The 18366-nt window shown below is 54.1% G+C and overlaps 7 protein-coding genes across 7 annotated transcripts; 2 read left to right on the plus strand and 5 right to left on the minus strand.

Moving 5' to 3' along the window:
- Positions 1-674: 674 nt before the first annotated feature.
- Positions 675-2368, plus strand: BBK36DRAFT_1172156 (kinesin-like protein; the record flags this gene model as incomplete). The annotated part of the gene is made up of 2 exons (XM_024895691.1): positions 675-732; positions 801-2368. 2 exons carry the CDS (start codon positions 675-677, stop codon positions 2366-2368), a joined length of 1626 nt encoding a protein of 541 aa, XP_024746184.1.
- A 585-nt stretch (positions 2369-2953) lies between these two features.
- On the minus strand, positions 2954-3862 carry BBK36DRAFT_1162649 (hypothetical protein; the record flags this gene model as incomplete). The annotated part of the gene is made up of 1 exon (XM_024894461.1): positions 2954-3862. The coding sequence occupies one exon, from the start codon at positions 3860-3862 to the stop codon at positions 2954-2956; it is 909 nt and encodes a 302-aa protein (XP_024746185.1).
- Positions 3863-5077: 1215 nt separating this feature from the next.
- On the plus strand, positions 5078-6061 carry BBK36DRAFT_147042 (translation initiation factor eIF4e; the record flags this gene model as incomplete). Its single annotated transcript, XM_024897544.1, has 3 exons — positions 5078-5247; positions 5380-5669; positions 5751-6061. 3 exons carry the CDS (start codon positions 5078-5080, stop codon positions 6059-6061), a joined length of 771 nt encoding a protein of 256 aa, XP_024746186.1.
- A 653-nt stretch (positions 6062-6714) lies between these two features.
- Positions 6715-8201, minus strand: BBK36DRAFT_1162651 (EF-hand; the record flags this gene model as incomplete). The annotated part of the gene is made up of 3 exons (XM_024894462.1): positions 6715-7108; positions 7238-7428; positions 8142-8201. 3 exons carry the CDS (start codon positions 8199-8201, stop codon positions 6715-6717), a joined length of 645 nt encoding a protein of 214 aa, XP_024746187.1.
- Positions 8202-8345: 144 nt separating this feature from the next.
- Positions 8346-10195, minus strand: BBK36DRAFT_1136441 (Metallo-hydrolase/oxidoreductase). Its single transcript, XM_024892977.1, is given in 15 exon segments — positions 8346-8417; positions 8465-8542; positions 8660-8690; positions 8742-8860; positions 8915-8916; positions 8943-9073; positions 9145-9236; positions 9314-9518; positions 9573-9578; positions 9596-9629; positions 9708-9779; positions 9853-9940; positions 10018-10060; positions 10127-10129; positions 10149-10195. The coding sequence occupies 10 exon segments, from the start codon at positions 10040-10042 to the stop codon at positions 8745-8747; spliced, it is 771 nt and encodes a 256-aa protein (XP_024746188.1). The 5' UTR covers positions 10043-10060; positions 10127-10129; positions 10149-10195; the 3' UTR covers positions 8346-8417; positions 8465-8542; positions 8660-8690; positions 8742-8744.
- Positions 10196-10605: 410 nt separating this feature from the next.
- On the minus strand, positions 10606-12055 carry BBK36DRAFT_1183763 (Las1-domain-containing protein; the record flags this gene model as incomplete). Its single annotated transcript, XM_024896367.1, has 4 exons — positions 11914-12055; positions 11493-11778; positions 10942-11185; positions 10606-10791 (listed from the first exon to the last, which is right to left on the minus strand). Exons 1-4 carry the CDS (start codon positions 12032-12034, stop codon positions 10606-10608), a joined length of 837 nt encoding a protein of 278 aa, XP_024746189.1. The 5' UTR covers positions 12035-12055.
- A 4533-nt stretch (positions 12056-16588) lies between these two features.
- Positions 16589-17797, minus strand: BBK36DRAFT_1144409 (hypothetical protein; the record flags this gene model as incomplete). The annotated part of the gene is made up of 1 exon (XM_024893674.1): positions 16589-17797. One exon carries the CDS (start codon positions 17795-17797, stop codon positions 16589-16591), a length of 1209 nt encoding a protein of 402 aa, XP_024746190.1.
- Between the last annotated feature and the right edge of the window lie 569 nt (positions 17798-18366).

The raw sequence follows: 18366 nt of genomic DNA on the forward strand, positions 1-18366 counted from the left end.
AGATACGCGACTATGCGCGAGTCGAGACAAGGCTAGGAGCAGGTGGGTTAGCAGCGTTGCACGGAGCTGTACATGTAGGGACCACCTGCGGCTGCTGCTGCTTCTGGGGGAGCTGCTGACGACGCGTTGTTGTGAAGGAGAGAAGACAGATTTATAGAGGCAGAAGCGAGGCTGTCGTGAGTGTAGGTGTGCTCTGGTTATTCTGACACCCCCAAGCTTACTGTCAGGAAGCTGTGTGTTCTTATGTAATCCCGCCTCCCCCACACAGCTTAGCTGCAACAGAAACCCCGGAAGAGCTGGAGTTCGATAGCCGTCAAGCCACAGCAGCCAATACTCGCCCAGCCACAGTTGCACCACCACACCACGTGTGGCAAGTGCAGCCCCCTGTCGCATTCTACCCCCGGCAACCACCGCCCGAAACTCAATGGCATGTAAACAAAGCAGGAGGCAGATCCGGAGAGAGTGCCCGCCAGAGAATGTAGCACATTCTTCGCCTCCGCCTCCACGACAGCCTCCATTGCATCTTTGAGACATTGCGCACGATGGCTCTCGACGAAAGACTTATGCCCTCGTCGCCCTCGCCGGCGCCCGAGGTGCGGTTCTCGGTGGCCTCATCCGCCTCGACTCCGTCCCTGCGGTCGCGCGATGCCACAGCCATGCCCGTGATGACGAGGATGGACCGCGGCGGCAACGTCAAGGTTGTCGTACGAGTGCGCGCCTTTCTCGAGAGGGGTGGGTTTCTCTTGGCTTTCATCTGACAACAACAACGACGACGACGACAGGCTGACATGTGAATGTAGAACTCCGACGGGGCGCCAGATGCCTCGTCGACATGGACCCCGTCTCCCACATCACCACGCTCAGAGCCCCCGACGACCAGGACGCCTCCTCGGCCTCGGCCTCCAGCCCCTCCAAGGCGCGCAGGGTCGGCGACAAGAGCTTCACCTTTGACAGCTCCTTCTGGAGCCACGACCCCGAGGACAAGGACTACGCCACCCAGGAGGACATCTACAACAGCCTGGGCGAGGAGTTCCTCGACCACAACTTCGAGGGCTACCACACATGCATCTTCGCGTACGGCCAGACGGGCTCCGGCAAGAGCTACACCATGATGGGCACGCCCGAAAACCCCGGCCTGATCCCCCGAACCTGCGAGGACCTCTTTGAGCGCATCGAGGCCGCGCACAACGACGACTCGAGCGTCGCTTACAACGTCCGGGTCTCGTATTTCGAGGTCTACAACGAGCATGTCCGAGACCTGCTGGTGCCCGTCGTCCCCAACACGCCGCCCAACTACCTCAAGATCCGCGAGTCGCCCACCGAGGGCCCCTACGTCAAGGATCTCACCGAGGTGCCCGTGCGCAACATCCACGAGATCATGCGCTACATGAAGATCGGGGATGCCTCCCGCACCGTGGCGAGCACCAAGATGAACGACACTAGTAGCCGGAGCCACGCCGTCTTCACCATCATGCTCAAGCAGATCCACCACGACATGGAGACGGACGAGACCACGGAGCGCAGCTCCCGCATCCGCCTCGTCGACCTGGCCGGCAGCGAGAGGGCAAAGTCGACCGAGGCCACGGGCGTGCGCCTCCGCGAGGGCAGCAACATCAACAAGTCGCTCGCCACCCTCGGCCGCGTCATTGCCGCCCTCGCCAGCCCCAAGCAGCTCCGCTCGGGCAAGCGAAAGGACGTGGTGCCCTACCGGGACTCGATCCTGACGTGGCTGCTCAAGGACTCGCTGGGAGGCAACAGCAAGACGGCCATGATTGCTTGCATCGCGCCCTCGGACTACGAGGAGACGCTCTCGACGCTTCGCTACGCCGACCAAGCCAAGCGCATCCGCACCCGCGCCAAGGTCAACCAGGACCACATCTCGTCGGCGGAGCGCGACGCCCAGATCGCCGCCATGGCGCAGGAGATTCGCATGCTGCAGGTCTCCGTCTCCGACTCCCGCCAGCGCGAAAAGAATGCTCAAGAGGCAGAAGAGCGCCTGGAAGAGTACCAGATCCGGGTGAGCACCATGCAGCGCATGATGGAGGAGCGCAGCATGGTGGCTGAGAGCAAGATCAAGAAGCTGCAGACGGAGAACGAAGCTCTCAAGCTGCACTTGAAGCTGGCCATTGACAGTCTCAAGAATCCGATTCCACCGGTGCAGCTCAAGGAGAAGGAGGAGGAGGAGGAGGAGGACGATGACGAATACGACTACGACTCGGAGAGCACTGCTGCAGACGATGAGCTGCAGCATGAAATGGAGCGCTATCTGCAAGACATGGGCAACCTGCGGAAGCTCATTGGCGGCGACCTGACGCGGTTCAAGGACACGGACAGCGTGCGGATGCCCCTTGGTACGACGAATATTTGACGAGTATAATGAGGACGATGATACGCCACGACGCGGTTGATGAGCTTTCCCCTTTAGCAAAGTTCTTTGTTTCTTTACGTTCGATGCTTATTCCCTTTCCCATTCGAGATTATGCTGGAGGGATGATTGCGAGTCTCCCATTTTCCATACGAGGTTGTTTGTGTTTGTGAGCCACGGTGTTTTACAGAGAGTTCTTTCTGTTTGCGCGGAATATGGATGAATGGCAGGATAACTTGATGAGACTATATTGTTTTGTTCTTGAGCCTAGTCATCTACAATTCTCCCTGAATTCATTCTTTACTTCCATCTCTTCTTTTACGTCTACTCTTACTGCAGTCAGTGTCACATGCCAAGAGAAGCAAAAGGGGCATGTCTTGACATTTGTATAGCTGTATAGCTGAGTGTAATTCTAGGGATATCCAAATACCCGGCTACCTTGACCTGCTACTCGTGCCTCTTCTTCCTTTTCTTTCTCCTGCCCCGAGATTGCTTACCGCGCGATCGACCAGAGGGCCACCTCTTGGTGCCTTGTGGCCCAGGCGTCCGCTTCGGCGACCCCTTATTCACACGAGTCTTGTCAGGATGCTAACTCTGCAGCTTAGGTGTTTGTCTAAGTCTTTGTCTGTTAGCATCAGCAGCAGCAGGACCAGCATCATCATCAACGTCCATGAATTCGACACGAGAATCCCCTTCTCCGGGGCACACAACGGGCGGAGGAGGAGCATCCATCATGACGACATCAAACCCCTTATTCTTGCCCAGATAGCACGAAAAGCCCAAACTCGTCTTTGGGCTAAACGTCGAGAACTGCGTGGTCAGCAGGTCGCGCGCATCCAGCGCGGCGATGCGGCGGACGACCTCGGGCATGTAGTAGATGATGGGTGAGGCCTTGAGGTCCTGGGCTACTACTACTGCTACTACGACGTGGTGGTGGTCGTCGTCGTCGTCGTCGTGGGAGGAGGAGGACGGCCTTTTGCTTTTTTCGCTACCGCCGCCGCCGACGGAGAGGGTGTAGGCGTCGAGGATGGCGGAGAAGAAGTGCTGCGCTGTGATGAGCAGGGGAGAGGGACTCGTGTATGTGTGAGCGTCGTTGGGAGCGTGGGCGTGGGGGTTTACTGGGCAGGGGGAGAGGACGAGTGTTGCGGTTGTTCTCTGGGTTGGGGAGGGTGTTTGGGTCGGGGAGGAGGAGGAGGAGGAGGGGGAGATGCCGTCGAAGGCGTAGAGGCGGGCGGAGGAGCGGATGCTGAGGTCGAAGAGGTTCGGGTGCGCACGGAGGACGTCGTCGAGGTCTGTTGTCGCAGGGCTGCTGTAGTTGTTGTTGTTGTCGTTGTCAAAGGGGAGGGCGGGGAGGAGGAGGTGGTGGTGGTGCTGGCACCAGGCTTCGGCGTCGGAGGCGAGGACCTTGATCTCGGGGAGGGAGTTGCCGTGGTTGAGGTAGGCCAGGATGATGTCGAGGGCGCGGAACAGGGGGTTTTGCTGGGCGTGGGTGTCCATTGGGGGCGGTTTGTGCGTGTGCATTGATATGGGGTGTTTGTTACATGATGTTTAGATGAACGGGTAGGTGATAGACTGTTGTTGCTGGTTTTTGTCATGACGGCAATTGAGGTGATGTTATTTATATTACCTTTTAGGAACTGGCTACGCTATTGAATTGAACAAGACGGTTGCTGAAAGGGACTATTCAGTATAGGACATTGAAGTTTCTCCTCTTCCGAGGTTTTCTCTCATCTGCTGAATTGCGATATTGAAAATGACACGCGGTTCAACTACATGTTCTGGTCCCAGCCATTGAACAACCGTCATGATACAGTACTTTATCACTCAGCCACACAGATGAAAGCTGACAAGTAATATCCCTCTCGGTGAATCTAGTATTGACTTGCAATAATGAAGAAACAGAGGAAGGCAAAGAGAAACGAGCTACAAGGAAGACGAGACAAGCAAACGCGGTTCAACTGAAACGGAACAGAACAAACGTGTGAACGGAGAGCCAAAAAAGAGCCCGGGGATTCAAACGTGAAACAAAGGTGGCATCGCGAAACGCGCACCTGTACTTGTCAGAAAAAGACCTTCTGGTGAAACAGCACCTCGGCCGCGTTCCCACACACCCTCACCATCAGAACCGCTTCAAGTCCCTGAATCCAGTTTCAACAGCCGCTGTGCAGTTGCGTCCACATACATACTACTAGTAGTAGTATCAAGGCAGTCAAATAGAAAGGGGGGAAACAAGAGGAAAGGCCAGCATCAACTGGAACAGGATAGGACTCAGCCACTGCAGGCTTCCACTTCCAGGTCCAAAAGAACGACACATCCATGGGCTCCGGTCTGCTGTTGCATGCGCCGCAGCCCCTCCAATCACGGCGCGCAAGCCCCGCCATTTGCTGAAGAAACGGCGCCTGGGCAGGGCAAGACAAGGGTCCAACCGCTATCACCAACTGCTATAGTATTGAGTGACAACTTACACCCTCGCTCGGCCTCTTTTTCTTTTGCTTCTCACCTCTGCTGCCTTCTCTCCTCTCTCTCTCTTTCTTCTCCTTCTTCTTCTTCTCCTCCTCTCTCTGTTATAGAGTTCAATTGATGCTCTAGTCGACAGATTCCTTAGCTGGCCATCCGTCTCTCCATCTCAACTCGACAGCATCAGCCATCCTCCTCTTCCCCTCCTCCTCCTCCTCCTCCTCCTCCATCTTTCCCTCCCTCTCCAGCATCACAATGGCCACGAGACCGCAGCTCTTTACCCGCGGCCTCTCGGGCCTCTCGCAGAGCTCCAGCGCCGGCGACATCAGCTCGCCCGCCGAGCAGCGCGACGACGCCAAGCGCAACCTCTTCAAGACGATGCGCCCTCTTCCCACGCAGCACTACTGGGACGTCTACTTTGACCGGTCCGCCTTGCCCCTTTCTCTCCTCTTAGCTACATACTTTCTGCCAAACATTTCCCCCCAATACTAACGAGAGAGAAAAACATCTCCCCTCCACAGCCCCAAAGAACAAAAGCCCGAGTCCGGCTCCGGCAGCGGCAGCGGCAGCGGCCAGGAATACACGGCCCAGCTCGAAAAGATTGGCGCCCCGATCGAGTCCGTCCAGGACTTTTGGCGCTACAACAACAACACCCCCGTCGAGAACATCAAGATGCGCGAGTCCCTCTACCTCTTCAAGTCCGGCTTCCGCCCCGTCTGGGAGGACCGCCGCAACATCAACGGCGGCAGCTGGACCTTTCGCGTCCCAAAGGCCATCGGCCCGGACTTTTGGACGCGCATCCAGCTGCTGGCCATTGGCGAGAAGCTGCAGAGCGTCATTGACGAGGGTATGTTTGAGAGAGAGAGAGAGAGAGAGAGAGAGAGAGAGAGGTATGAATACTGACAAGAGTTGGGTATTTCAAAAACAGCCGATCAAATCTGCGGCGTCGGCCTCTCGGTCCGCTTCAACTCGCACCTCATCACCGTCTGGCACCGCGACTCGTCCAAGCAAAACTCCATCGACGCCATCATCAAGTGCATCCTCGAGGAGCTGCCGCCCGAGCTGCAGCCCAAGCAGGACAATTACTTTTACAAGAAGCACAGCGACCACGCCGGCTTCAAGGCGCCGCCCGAGCTGCAGGCCGTGCTCGACTCCCAGAAGCGCAATGCCGCCGCCGCCGCCGCTTCTGCTGCTTCTGCTGATGCGCCGGCAGTGACTGTTGAGCCGCCTGCTCAGTGATTTGTTTTTCTTCTTTACAATGTGCGTTCTCCTATTTTGTTGAGCGAGCTACGCCGGTTCTTCCTCGTTTACCTCTTTTCTGTTTGTCTTGGTTTCCTTCCCCCCCAAAGACACAGACAGGGCTCCTCCTTGAATTCCAGGCTCGTATATTGGCTATGATATGATTTCCGGCGTTTTGATGGGTTTTTATATACAAGGAAGAGTCGTGTCGGGGCCCTTCCAGCTTCTATTTAGCTCATGTCACGACTACAACCTCAGAAAGCGTTGTATGCTGTCATTCAAGCGGTCCAACATGTCTTCTGTTGAGCATATATCTCCATGTTTGAATATACAACACATATATACATCGTCCATGACTGCCTGCAGCATTCGTCAACCGCGTTCTTGTTTGCAGCCTTGGTTATGCGTTTTGCTGTCATCGATCCCCGACACAATGTAAACTCGAATCTCTGCTTCTCCCAATACCAGCAGGTAGCGATCCTCCAACAATGAAAATGATATCCATATGCGTACTTTGTATCAAAACGACTTGCAACTCCCAGCGCCTCGCATCAAGTGCCCCAAAAAATTCCCCATCCCGCTACCAGTAAAAGAAAAAGAAAAAAAAAACCATGTACAAATTCCCCCTTCCCTCCTTTAGCTGCCCACACACATCACCGCCAAACCCCAGCACTCCTCATCACCCCATCAAACTCCTCCATCCCCACCCCCCTCGCGACGCCCGCCCCGCCGTTGGCCTCGAGAATCATATCCTTGAGCAGCTCCTCGTCCACGTCCTCCTTGAGCACCGCCGCCACGCGCCGCAGGTGCGCCAGCGTGATCGGGCCCTCGGTGCCGTTCGTGAACAGGCCAAACGCCTCGGCCAGCTCCCGCCGGTGGGCCTCGGAGTCGCGGTCGTCGTCGTAGCCGTCGCGGTCGCGCGCGTGGAACTTGAGCGCGCAGATGGCGAAGAAGGGCTCAAAGGTCGCGAAGCCGTCCGCTTCCGGGTCGAGGATGGATATGAACTCCTGGAGCTCGGCGGGGGAAGAAGGCGGGATGCCGAGGGCTCTGTTTTGCATGATTAGTTTCTTCTCTTTTTCTCTATGTCTCTCTCTCCCTCCGAACCCCTCCCCCTTTCTTCTCTTCTTTTATAGAGTCTTCCCTGTATGATGGAAAGGGTGTGTAGCTTTTTCGTACATGAGCGCAGACTTGAGGTCGCCAATGGGCAGCACGCCGTTCTTCTCGCCGTCCATGGGCTCCGCGAACAGGCTAAAGGCCTCCTTGATCTCGGCCTCTTCCTGCGCGGAGACGTTGTGCTCCTTGGCGAGCTTGGATTGCCGGGGCTTGGAGGGCGCGGTCGGGGGGCCGCCTGATTTGCGCTTCGGAGGCTGTTTTTGTTTTCATGTGATCGCGTCAGCTTTTGCGCCTTTTTTTTTTCTTTCTTTCTTTCGTCGTTTTGATGCTGTGTTTTTCCCTTGGGGTGACAAGAAGTTTCGGTGTACTATAGGCAAAAGTTGCGTGAAACGTACCATGTGAGAACTCCGCAGGGTAAGCAAGCCAAAGCAAGCGTCGCAAATATCAAAGACTGTGAAAAGAGAAGAAAAGAGAAAAGATGTAATAAAAAGGGGAAAGAAAAGAAAAAAAGTTCCGTGTAAGCGATGTTTCTTTGCCTGGGCTGCTCTCGCGCGCGACAACTCTTGTGTAAGGTGTGAAAATGCACGTTGATGTCACTGGGCGGCGCGGAAACCTGGTGATTGCGACACAAGGCGCGCGCGCGAGGCTGATGGACCGGGTGCACCGCGGAAAAAAAAAGGACGTACAGTACAGAATACAGTACATTACGGTATATATACGGTACATGTCCACCCGTTCTTGTCCTAGCTGCGCATTTAAATTTGCAAAAATTCTTTCTGTGAAATCTTCGTCCTGTCTCTTTGCAACAACTTTGGAGAGGAGGTCTTCTTTCTTCGAGTCGAAGCTGCAAACACAGGCTTCTGATTGATGAAGCTGTGCTTTTAGCTGTGATATCTGGCTGCACAAGAGCTCCAGCATGCGCGAACCTCATTGACTATGAGAAATGCTGCAGCAGCAGATCTCTCACGGCATCGAGCTCAAAGAGAAGAGTTACCAGGATAGCCTTCTCAAGCGGCTTCCTCTTCATGACAAGGGACCAGCTACACCAGGTTTGTTTTACGCGCATGCTTTCTCTCGCGACCATCATCCAGTTGGAAAAAAAGAAAAAAAAATCTGCACCTCCCATCTTCCGTGCGACAACACACCAAACAAAACACACACACCAGCTTCTAAATTGCTAGAGCTTGCCGCCTCGGATTTTCCCCAACAGCGCGCAAGTGTGGACAGTGAAGCGAGAGCAAACCCAACGGGAAGGAAGCGGCGTCAATCTTCTTCTTAGACGCTTTGTTTCTTTTCTTCCAATGGCTAGCGAGCGGCATCACAGGCCTCTCAAGTGCCGTGGTGCCAAGTGAACCATGGAGACATACAACTTTCAAGAATTCCATTTCTTCTTTTCTTGTGAGATGAACTGTGAAAATACTGTAACAATTTTCGTAAAGGGTTTTGTACAAGATTGGTTTCTTTTGTGCCCAGCAACGTCAAAACTCAGATCTTTGCCTCCACGGGCCTGGTGACAAAGTAGTGTTAGTCACCAGCTTTCTGATCTCGTTGAGAATCTATCTGCTCTCCCTCACTTGAAGTTGTTCTTCATCTCCCGCAGCTTGGACATGACGGAAACAGGATCCGTCTCGCCCGTCGCCTTTTGAATCTCGGGGTCCTGGACCCTCATAAACACATTGTGCCTCTATATCGGATAGGACCCATGATTAGCCAACGCAGCCACATCTCCGCCGTTCCAACTCCACGGAAAGCTGGCTAACGTACCTTTTCATCACCAATGGTGAACTTGCCCGTCGTCACCTCGTTGTTGTCCGCGAACTCCCGAAGCCGCTTGATTGGGTCCGTCTGGGACACGGACAGGGTGAACTTGACGTTGGACTTGGTGTATTCGTGCCCGGGCTGGCATCATCATCATCATCAGTAACTGTCATCCACCGTGTCTCAGTTCTGCAGTGGTGCCAGGAACTTACATAGACAACTGTATCATCCGGCAACGCTCCGAGCCTGTTGTTCAACGCCTCATGCATCTCCGCCCCATTACCCTCAAAGAACTTGCCGCATCCTACATACATCCAGTCATCAGTCAGAATCAAAAGACAAGAAGTCTCTTTCAAGTCTCACAAGTCAAGCCATACATACCGCTGATGAAGAGAGTGTCGCCGGTAAAGACGGCCCTGCCAGTGGCATCCTCCATGTAGTAGCAGATGCTGTCCTGCGTGTGGCACGGCGTGTGCACGGCCGTGACCGAAATGTCGCCAATCTTGAACGTCTCCCCGTGCTTTGGCGTCCTGGTGACGCCTTCGCAGTCTTTGCCGCCGATGATGGCGAGGTCGGTGCCCAGCTCAGCCAGCTATAGAACGACATCTGTTAGAAATACCTCTTACGCACCATGTTGGATCGATAGGGCGTAATGTTATGTACCAGTTTCTTGTTGCCGCCGGCGTGGTCCCAATGGCTGTATCATCCCCCTTCCGTATCAGCTTATCCATTCCATCTCCATGTTGAACTCCGAGATAAGAGAGGTGTTGCATACTGGTGAGTGTTGACAATGGCCGTCAAGTTAATCTTGCCCGCCGAAGTAGCCTCCTTCAAAACAGGCGCAACCCTAATCCTCCAGTCAGCCAACTCCCATCCTCACCAAACTTCAAAGCAAATCACAGCCAAAGATAAGCTCATACTCTGGCGGGTTCGCCGGGTCGATGATGACGGCATCCTTGGACTTGTCGTCAACCACAAGATAGGCGTAGTTGTTGGAGCTCCCAACCCCTGCTCAGCATTTAGCCATCTCGACTCTCTCACCATCTCCCTCACTTTTCCCCATCACTTGGGAGTCTAAGACTCACACATGGGAATCGACTGGATATGCATCTTGCGTGCGTTGTTCGTCACGTTGTTTGTAAGCTGCGTCGGGTTTAATCAGCAATGAGGGGCACACCTCTCGATAACATTTGGAAGACGGTATCATCTCACTCACGGAACCGGCAAATCTCTGCGAGAGAAGCTGTCTGCCAGACAGTAGCAGTCTATTCATAGATGTACAAAGCTTGTAGCCTACGTTTGCCTGCAAAGAGACTGTCGCAATAATCAATGATGGGGTATAATTTGGGAGAGGTTGAACAGTCTGATGCTGGCCGGGTTTACCTCATTGTAAGCCGTAAATACGGAGAGGAGTCGTTGCTCGAAATCATTAATAACCGCCACGTGATTGGCTGCTCTGCGCTGCTCAGCTCCACGAACCGGAGAGGGTGACGAGACGCTGATGGCATGCATTTTCTGGTTACAGATCATAGTAGCAATGTGAAGCATGTTTTCCTCTTCATGGCAGCAGTGTTGAATAAGAAAAATAAAGGTCTATTGGGGGGGTATCATTGAGTTCCAAGGAGTCCAACACAGCACCGTTTCGCCGAAAATCACGACAAAGCCCACGATCCTCACACTACCCCGATAGGCTTCGGCTTCCAGGCGCCGCTATACCGGGACCATCCCGTGGTCCGCTCCGGGCTCTGGTCCGGATCCTGTTCCAGCTCTTGTTCCTGATCCTGTTCCTCCGGCACTTGCCTGCCCGCCGGCTCCGGACCACTCCCCTCGTTGGCCGTAGCCGCCATGTCTTTGGACAGCTTCAAGCACTTCAGATATACTTGGTTCCCCGGCAGCGTCTTCTGCAGCTCTGCAATGGTCGTCTGCACATGGCCCAGATCCCACTGGCGCAGCTGCCCCATGATTCCCTGTCTCGCCGCTTCGTCGTCCTCTCGTAGATAGGACAAGACCAGCTCCTTGCACGGATCCTTGGCCCTGTCCGCCTCCCCCAGGTGCTTCCAGTAGTAGTCCCAAATCCAGTCGAGCGCTTTCCTTGCGGCAGACCGCAGCTTGGCCAGCGAAGGCAGCTGCTCATGCGTCGCCTGGTGCCTAAGCTCGACAAAGGTGGCCGGCAAGCCAATGTTCTTGGCGATTGAGTACATGCTTTGCTTTCGCAGTTTGTCCTGATGCCCATCCAGCAGGCCGGTGACGAAGCTGACGGCATTTCAGTTAGCGTCCCTGGTCACCTAGGCGCGATGATGGTTTAGACGGAAACACGACACCCTCTCGGCGCTGCCTTGGATAGAGCCTCCAAACTTGCCATCCATGACGTCCCTTGGCCGCATATCCCGCGCATGCAAGACAGCCCCATCCTCGCTGCTTCATCTTGGCCACTTGGGCTCCCTTTATCCAACATTACCCCCCCTCCCCTTTTCCCCTAGGATTCCAGGCCTCCGAACCCAACCAAGCCACAGCGGAGGAGATGTAGTAGAAGAGTGACAACAGGGCCCAGACGACTTACCGACTAAACGCAGCTGCATATGCAGCCCTCACAGCATACGTCGATGCTCCTGCATTGCCCGTGGCCGCGGCCTCGTCGCTCAGGACCGCAGCCATGAGCAGGGCCGTCGACTCCACCATGTGCGGACAGTTGCCGCGCTGCATCCACATGGACACTCGCCCCACGGCCTTGTGCTTCTCTCCGTCTGCCTGCTCTCGTGATGCCTGGCGATTCGTACTTGCAGCCGCAGCCGCAGCAGTAGTGCGCCGTCGTGCATCCCCCTGATTCAAGCCCTGCTGCCCCTCATCTTCGCGGCCACGGGTTTCCTGCTGATTCTCGTCTGCATCCGCATCTCTGGCACCTTCGACTGTCCGACTCTCGTCCTGAATCCTCCTCCGCTGCTGCTGCTGCTGCTGTTGCTGGTGGTGGCTGTAAGCTGCACCGCCCTGGACACGACCCGATGCACCAGCCGCCTGCGTCAACGCCCCGGAACCGTAGAACTGCTCCCGCACAAGGAGCAGCTCCTGGCGGTCCCTCCAGGGCGTAAACACATACTGCACCATCAAGGGCGGCAGGGATGTGAAAAAGTATAGAGGGAGTAAAAAAAAAAAAGAGAGAGAGAGGAGGAGGATGATGGGTGTGACAATTGTTCACAATGGCAGAGAGAGACGCTGCTTGGTGGAAAGCGAAAATGCAAGAAGAAGCAAGGTGCAGTTGCCGCAAAAGCGGTGGACCGATGCGGCTTAGCGTCGTGGTGGGGTTGCGATTAGATAGGGAGATGCAGAGTTGCGAATTGCAATACGCTTTACTGAATGCGGCAGTAAACCGGGACGAAAAAAAGAGCGACAACTTGAGGATTTTCGACTGACGAAGAAAACATCAACGCCGCACTCCCGATGCAAGAGCCCAATTCAACTGCATCTCCTGTGTACGGAGTGATACAAAGGACATGTACAGTAGTACCCATTCTACGACCGTCACATCAGCAAGGACGAAGCGCCGCAACATGTGGTGCAACGCTGGCCGTGGCTCGTCCCCATTCCGCGCCCTACTGCATGCACGGCGAAGTTGGGTCGACAAAGCCGGACCATGCAGTGCCATCTCCATGCCGATGCTCGCTCATACGACTCAAACGCTCCCCCAAACGCTGTGTGGAGGGCCTTCAACTGATAACAAGATGAAGTTGACAGCATCCCATCAGGCAACTGCTAATTGGCGTATGTAGGGAGGATTTCAATAAGAAAAGAAAAAGAAGATACCAGGCCCAGCAGCACAACAGCGACCCTTCTCTCCTCTCGTTAGGTAGACCACTCAGCTGCTGATATGGCATTTGACCGTAACCTTACACGAAGGATTCCTTTTCAGCTGGCTCACCCACCCAGAGACAAACGCCAAAACGCAGCAGCCTACCAGGCATGGACATACTTCGTAGGCACCATGGCAAACCATTGCGGCCCATCGCCAGGTCGTACGTTGGAATCCGCCGTAGTACAAGCCATGGCTAGGCAAGGGAGGTTCAGGGAGGTCAGGTATCAGGCTACCTTTACCCTTCACCCCCCAAAGGGGTATACAGTCAATCACATCACTCGACCATCATCCATTGCTTTCACCCTCTTTGCCTCGGGCTACGACCAATTGCAGCACCAACAGCCCGTCTTGCATATCACATTTGACACAACCCCCCAATACCGAAGCCAGACACAAAATAAAAAACCAAGATAAGTCTTGATAAGGAGGGGAAAAACGGGCAAACGCAGCGCCAAAGTAGCGTCTCCGAGAGACACATGGAAAGCCCATCAGCAGAGCAACCAGTCACTTTTCTGCAAGCACAAGCACAAGCATGTACGATATGTAGAAGCATGTACTTGCTGCGGAGTCCATTGGTAAAATGTAATGCAGAGAGGGTCGTTTTTACATGAATTTTCTTGCTCTCAATTTTTCAGACATTTGGTTACTACTACGTGTAAGTACCCCAAGGCTAAGCGTCCAAATGCCCTTGCCTTTGCAGCGACTCTCCGTGTTGATGCAGGGTCATGCTGCAAGCGGCCAGGAGAAGGGCATCTGAGCAAACTGATATCTGCAAAGGACAAGTTGCAAAGGAACAAGTACGACTTTGTTGAGCCTGACAAAGTACACATAATCTAAAAAAATGGGTGAGCTGATGGAGACAAAGTAAGTAATAGGAGGTGATACGGAGCAAATACCGTTTCCAGACGACAGTACGAATCACACAGCTTGACTGGAGACAGACCCTGAAGAAACTCCGAAAAAATCACGGACCGCAAAAGACAACGTGCCAGTACATACGGAGCACTCTTCGCTTCTTTGCCATGTCATACAAAGTACCCAAATCCCAGAGCCTTCAACTCGAGTCCGGGGTCTCCATAAAGTACTGCGCCCCGTCTCATGCCTGGCATTCAGCTTCCCCCATCACCAGCCCGCTATGTAGATACTTACTCGTACAAGCCGTTGCACGCCGTGTCACTCGCCAAAATTCGTCCGCAAACTCGGCATCCTCGGAGCCTTGGGCCGAGTCCTTTTCTTCCTTGCGCACGTAAGTACATTGTCCTATCGAATGCAATGCTAATGCCTATTCTGGCACTCGTACGAGAGCAAGCGCCCTCCATGAGCTTGTATGGAACAGCATCCTTCAGGGCGACCTCAATCTCAAACCGCTTTCGGTCCGGCAGAACAAGCAGCCTGGTATAGCGAACCCCCACTCGAGACGGCAAACAAACGGGGGCCCTGCAAAGGAAACAACTCCATAGGTACGGAGTACCCTGTCGGAGAAGAAAGTGAGAGAGTACAAGTAAAGAGCCATGACAAACCCTGCCGGCCAGCGAATGGATGCCATCAGGGACGCCGACGGCAAGCAAACCAGCCGGGGCGTAATGACAAGGCCGCTTCGTACTTTGTTTCGTTACCTCGCCGTCAAATCGAGCTCAGGCCAGCCCCGGACTCAAGACGAATAATAACCGCATAAACGTCCAAGACGATTAGAAGAAAGATGTTGCCTCTGGTGCCTATAGGAAAAGAAAAGAAACCCTGCCACAGCCGAAATGCTTTACCGCCCAAGCCGCCCCCCCTCTCTCTCTCATCAATAATCCACTTCCCAACAAGCCCATAAAAACTTACACCCAGAGGCCGGGCTACCCTTTAGTTCCAACCGTAATGAAATCCTACCTCACACCTCGGCGAAACGGGGAGATCAGAGCCTGAGAATGTGCCCTGCACTTTTTCAGAGCGTTGGAAGGGACGTGGAGGCTGAATCTTATTAGCTCAAAGGACGAGTGCAACGCCCGTATCATTGGTTACCTTCCGAGAAGGATCGTCAAACGCTCATTGCAAGCACCATGAGCAAATACCTTAGGTACCTTATGTAGTTCCTAGAGGAAGCCCAAGGTTCAGCCATCTGTGGCTCAGCAAACTGACAATTACGCTTGCTGCCTTGCACCTGGTCTCAACAGAATAGGGAGCCAAAAGATATCAAATGAGCACCTGTCGCCAGAACATAGATACATACTGCGAGAAGGCGGCATCAAGCCATCATTGGCCGCATATCAGAATCCGAGACCGAGGGGCAAAGCATGGCACTGTATACACCTTACCACATCAGTCTCATTTACATCACCGTAACGTGCAAGAACACACAAATCACCTTGCCATCCACAAATCCAACTACTACCACTAACAAACAACAAGCACCAGCACGGAGCACGAGCCACTCAAGTCAAGGCTCTCCCAACCCGCGCCGAATGGGGTCCCAAAGCACAAAAGCGCCAAACGCAAAAAAAGGTGAGTAGGGGAAAAGGGAGGAGAGAATAAGAGGGAAGGGGTGTTCAAAACATTCAGGGCTCGGATGGAAGGGGGAGGCGTGCGGCCTCTTTAAGGGGGGGTGCACAGCAGAACTACCGCCAGAAGAGTAAAGGAAAAGAATGGGGAAAAAACGCAGCGCAAGCATCACCTCGAAGAGAACCGGCGCCAAGCAAGTGGGGTGTGGGGAGTATGTAAAAGTGGGGGAGAGGAGAGGAAAAAAAAAGAAAGAAGAGACAAAGACAACAAGCGGGTCCAGACACACCCAAGGTACGAAAAAAGAAGAGGGGCCCCATGCTCTTGGACGGACATGGGATGATGGGGCACTTTCATCAAGGGGGACCAGAAAAAAATAAGAGGGGAAGAGGTAAAAAGAAGGAAGAAAAAGTGGTACGTACTAGTATTGGCAGCTTCTGGACCAGTCGGCAGCCGTCTTCCCTGCCCACCAAAAACCCTTCCAGAATGCACTGCACGGAGACTGCAACTGCAACTGCAGAACCACCACCGGGGGCACACGGCCGACCCACCACCCACTTCGCACATGTCGGGCAGGGGTGCTTCCGTCCTAGCGGCTCTTTCCTGCGGTCTCTTCTTCCTAGGCTAGGGTACCTACCTTACTTTGTACTTTGCACTTTGCGCCGCGTACTTCGTACCTGCCGCGGCACTCCGTCCCAAGCACCATTTATCTGGGCACGTACTTTACTCCACCCTTACCAGTTGAGTCGTGCCTGCCTGCCCTGTCCCAAGTGATCAGTCCTCCTTTACATGTCATCTTATACGTCACACCCGCTAACTTCCAGGTTCCCAGCTCGCTGCAGCAATCTGGACCAGAACCTCCTGATTCAAACAAGTACCAGTCACGGTCACAGTCACCTAGCACAACACCACCAATCAAAGAAAGCACCCAAGCTGATGTATGCAACTCATGTCGCTTCTGGCATTATTATCAGTCGTCGATAGCATGTGCTGGCGTGAGCCATCTCAGAGCTTCCGACCCTGCTGTTCTACTATTGTCTATCTATTATACCCATCCCAGTGATACCGCCTTGATTTCCATTGCCCATGCGTACCAAAGCTTTGTCCGGGGGTATCTTTTCCCTTGATTCCAAGTATGACCGTTTATCTCTGTCAAAGAGAAAAAGAAAGCAGAGGCAAAATCCTCGTCTCCAAACCCTCGGGTGCCCGTAACTCCAAAACCAAGCCGTTACTCCATTATGCCCATTGTTCTTTTCCATAAAATCCGTCCAGTGTTTCGTAACAGTTCGTCATGTCGTGTCGTATCTCGGCGACTTCCTCATCTCGTCTTACTCATCGTCCTCGGCTTCGTCCTCTTCTTCTTCCTCCTCCGCCTCCTCTTCCTCGCCTTCCTCGTTCTCAGAAAGGTCAGGAGGTGTCCATCCCTCCGCCAGTTTCAAGCTCTGGCTAGTGCGCTCTCGAGGAAGCGCTGGCATTCCCAGAAATGAAAAGGATGAGTCCTCGGCATATTTCCCGGGAGTGTCGTAGAGACCCAGCCCGATCAAGACTTCCCCCTCTTCTTCTGGCTCGTCCACCACTTGGATGGCCGGCTCAGGAGCAGCTGGCTGTGACGGTTGCGTGGAGAAGCCAGAAGGTGTAGGCGGATCGCTTTCAATGGAAGCGCTGCGCTGGCTCATTGCCAAAGGCGACCAGTCCATCGATCCAGCTCTCATCATGGGCGACGGCGGAGAGAATTCTGGTGAAGGTGCGCCCTGGACCAACCACCAAGGGAGCTGCGGAGATCGGGGAGTGTAGCCGGCCAGATAGCTCTGCTGATTGCGTTGCTGCATTGCCAACGGTGACTGGTTCGTCGATACATTTCTCATAATGGGAGATGGTGGAGAGAATTCCGGTGATGATGCGGCCGGGACCGAATAATTAGGAAACTGTGGAGAGCGCGGAGTATAGGTAGGCTGGTAGCTCTGTTGATAGTCCTGCTGATAGCTCCCCTGCTGGCCATATTGCGTCGCCAAGGGTGGCCATTGAGGTACATACGCGAAATCCACCGGGGGTGTTGGCATATTCGTCGATGAATGCCAGCTGGCAGGTCGCTGTTGCTGGCTCGTTGGGAGACCGGGTTGGAACTGTTGACCCAGTTGCTGGGCTTGATCGTATTGCCCATACCGTTGAGCAGGGTTAGAGTGCTGGAGTGGCTGAGCCTGATAGACCTGCTGAGCGTAGTGGCTCTGGCTCATGCGTTGAGGTTGTGTAGTGTGATAGACTTCCTCAGTGTAGGTTGTCAGGTAGTTTTGCTGCTGGTTTTGCGAGAGTGGCAGGTGATATCCCATGAAGCGTGACTGATTCTGCGCCGCCATCTGGGGGGACATGTCGTGGTGACATGCAGCACGTCTCCGAATGCCAGGGTCGGTGCACTCGAATTCCATCCCAGCCGGGCCATTATAAAGATGATCGTGGTAGGCTGTCCGCCCAGCCGGCTCAGCTTGTGCGCGAGCTTCAGCGTGAATCTGCCTCAGCTGCTCCTCCCGAATTGCCTCCATCGTCTGGACTCGTCTGGCTCCGCTAGGATTGGAATATGTCGAACGGTTGATAGAGTGTTTTCGTTATGCTCGTGGATGCGTGCTGACGCTTGAGCGAATGTGTCTGGCGTCAGGATCGGAGATTGTTCGAAGTGAAGAGTGTATGAGGCGATGAGGTAGCTGAGTTTGATTGATTGACGAGACCAAGGGCCAAGCAAGCTTATATTGATTTGCGGGAGCTTTGGGGGAGGCCGAAAGTGAAACTATTAATATAAACTCAAAGAACCATAACTGGTAGCGGAGTACGCACTTCGCAGAAAGCTGGAAGTTAATATGCGAAGTTCCCAGGGGGAGGGGGGTGGACCGTTCGAGGGATCCTAGTGGCTTGAACGATCGGCCTGAACAGGGATGGTCTGAAGGATAAATCACGACTACTACCTTACCTAGAACCTTGGGGAATGGCAGTTGATGGATTTGGTACCCAAGTCGTACCTACAGCCATACCTCCGTACACCCCCATGCTCCTGGTCCTAGTCCAAAACAGATCCAACCGACCATGGATCTCGAGGTGGGCCAACGAGACAACAGCA

Source organism: Trichoderma citrinoviride, assembly GCF_003025115.1.
Source record: "Trichoderma citrinoviride strain TUCIM 6016 unplaced genomic scaffold BBK36scaffold_15, whole genome shotgun sequence".
In the NCBI taxonomy this organism is placed as follows: Eukaryota; Fungi; Ascomycota; class Sordariomycetes; order Hypocreales; family Hypocreaceae; genus Trichoderma; species Trichoderma citrinoviride.

Coding starts and splice junctions, on each gene's coding strand:
- BBK36DRAFT_1136441 (XM_024892977.1), bottom strand. CDS start 10,042: ATGCATATCCAGTCGATTCCCATGT. Junction 9,941..10,017: donor TATCCAGTCGATTCCCATGT/GTGAGTCTTAGA, acceptor AATGCTGAGCAG/GGGTTGGGAGCTCCAACAAC. Junction 9,630..9,707: donor GCCATTGTCAACACTCACCA/GTATGCAACACC, acceptor GGGATGATACAG/CCATTGGGACCACGCCGGCG.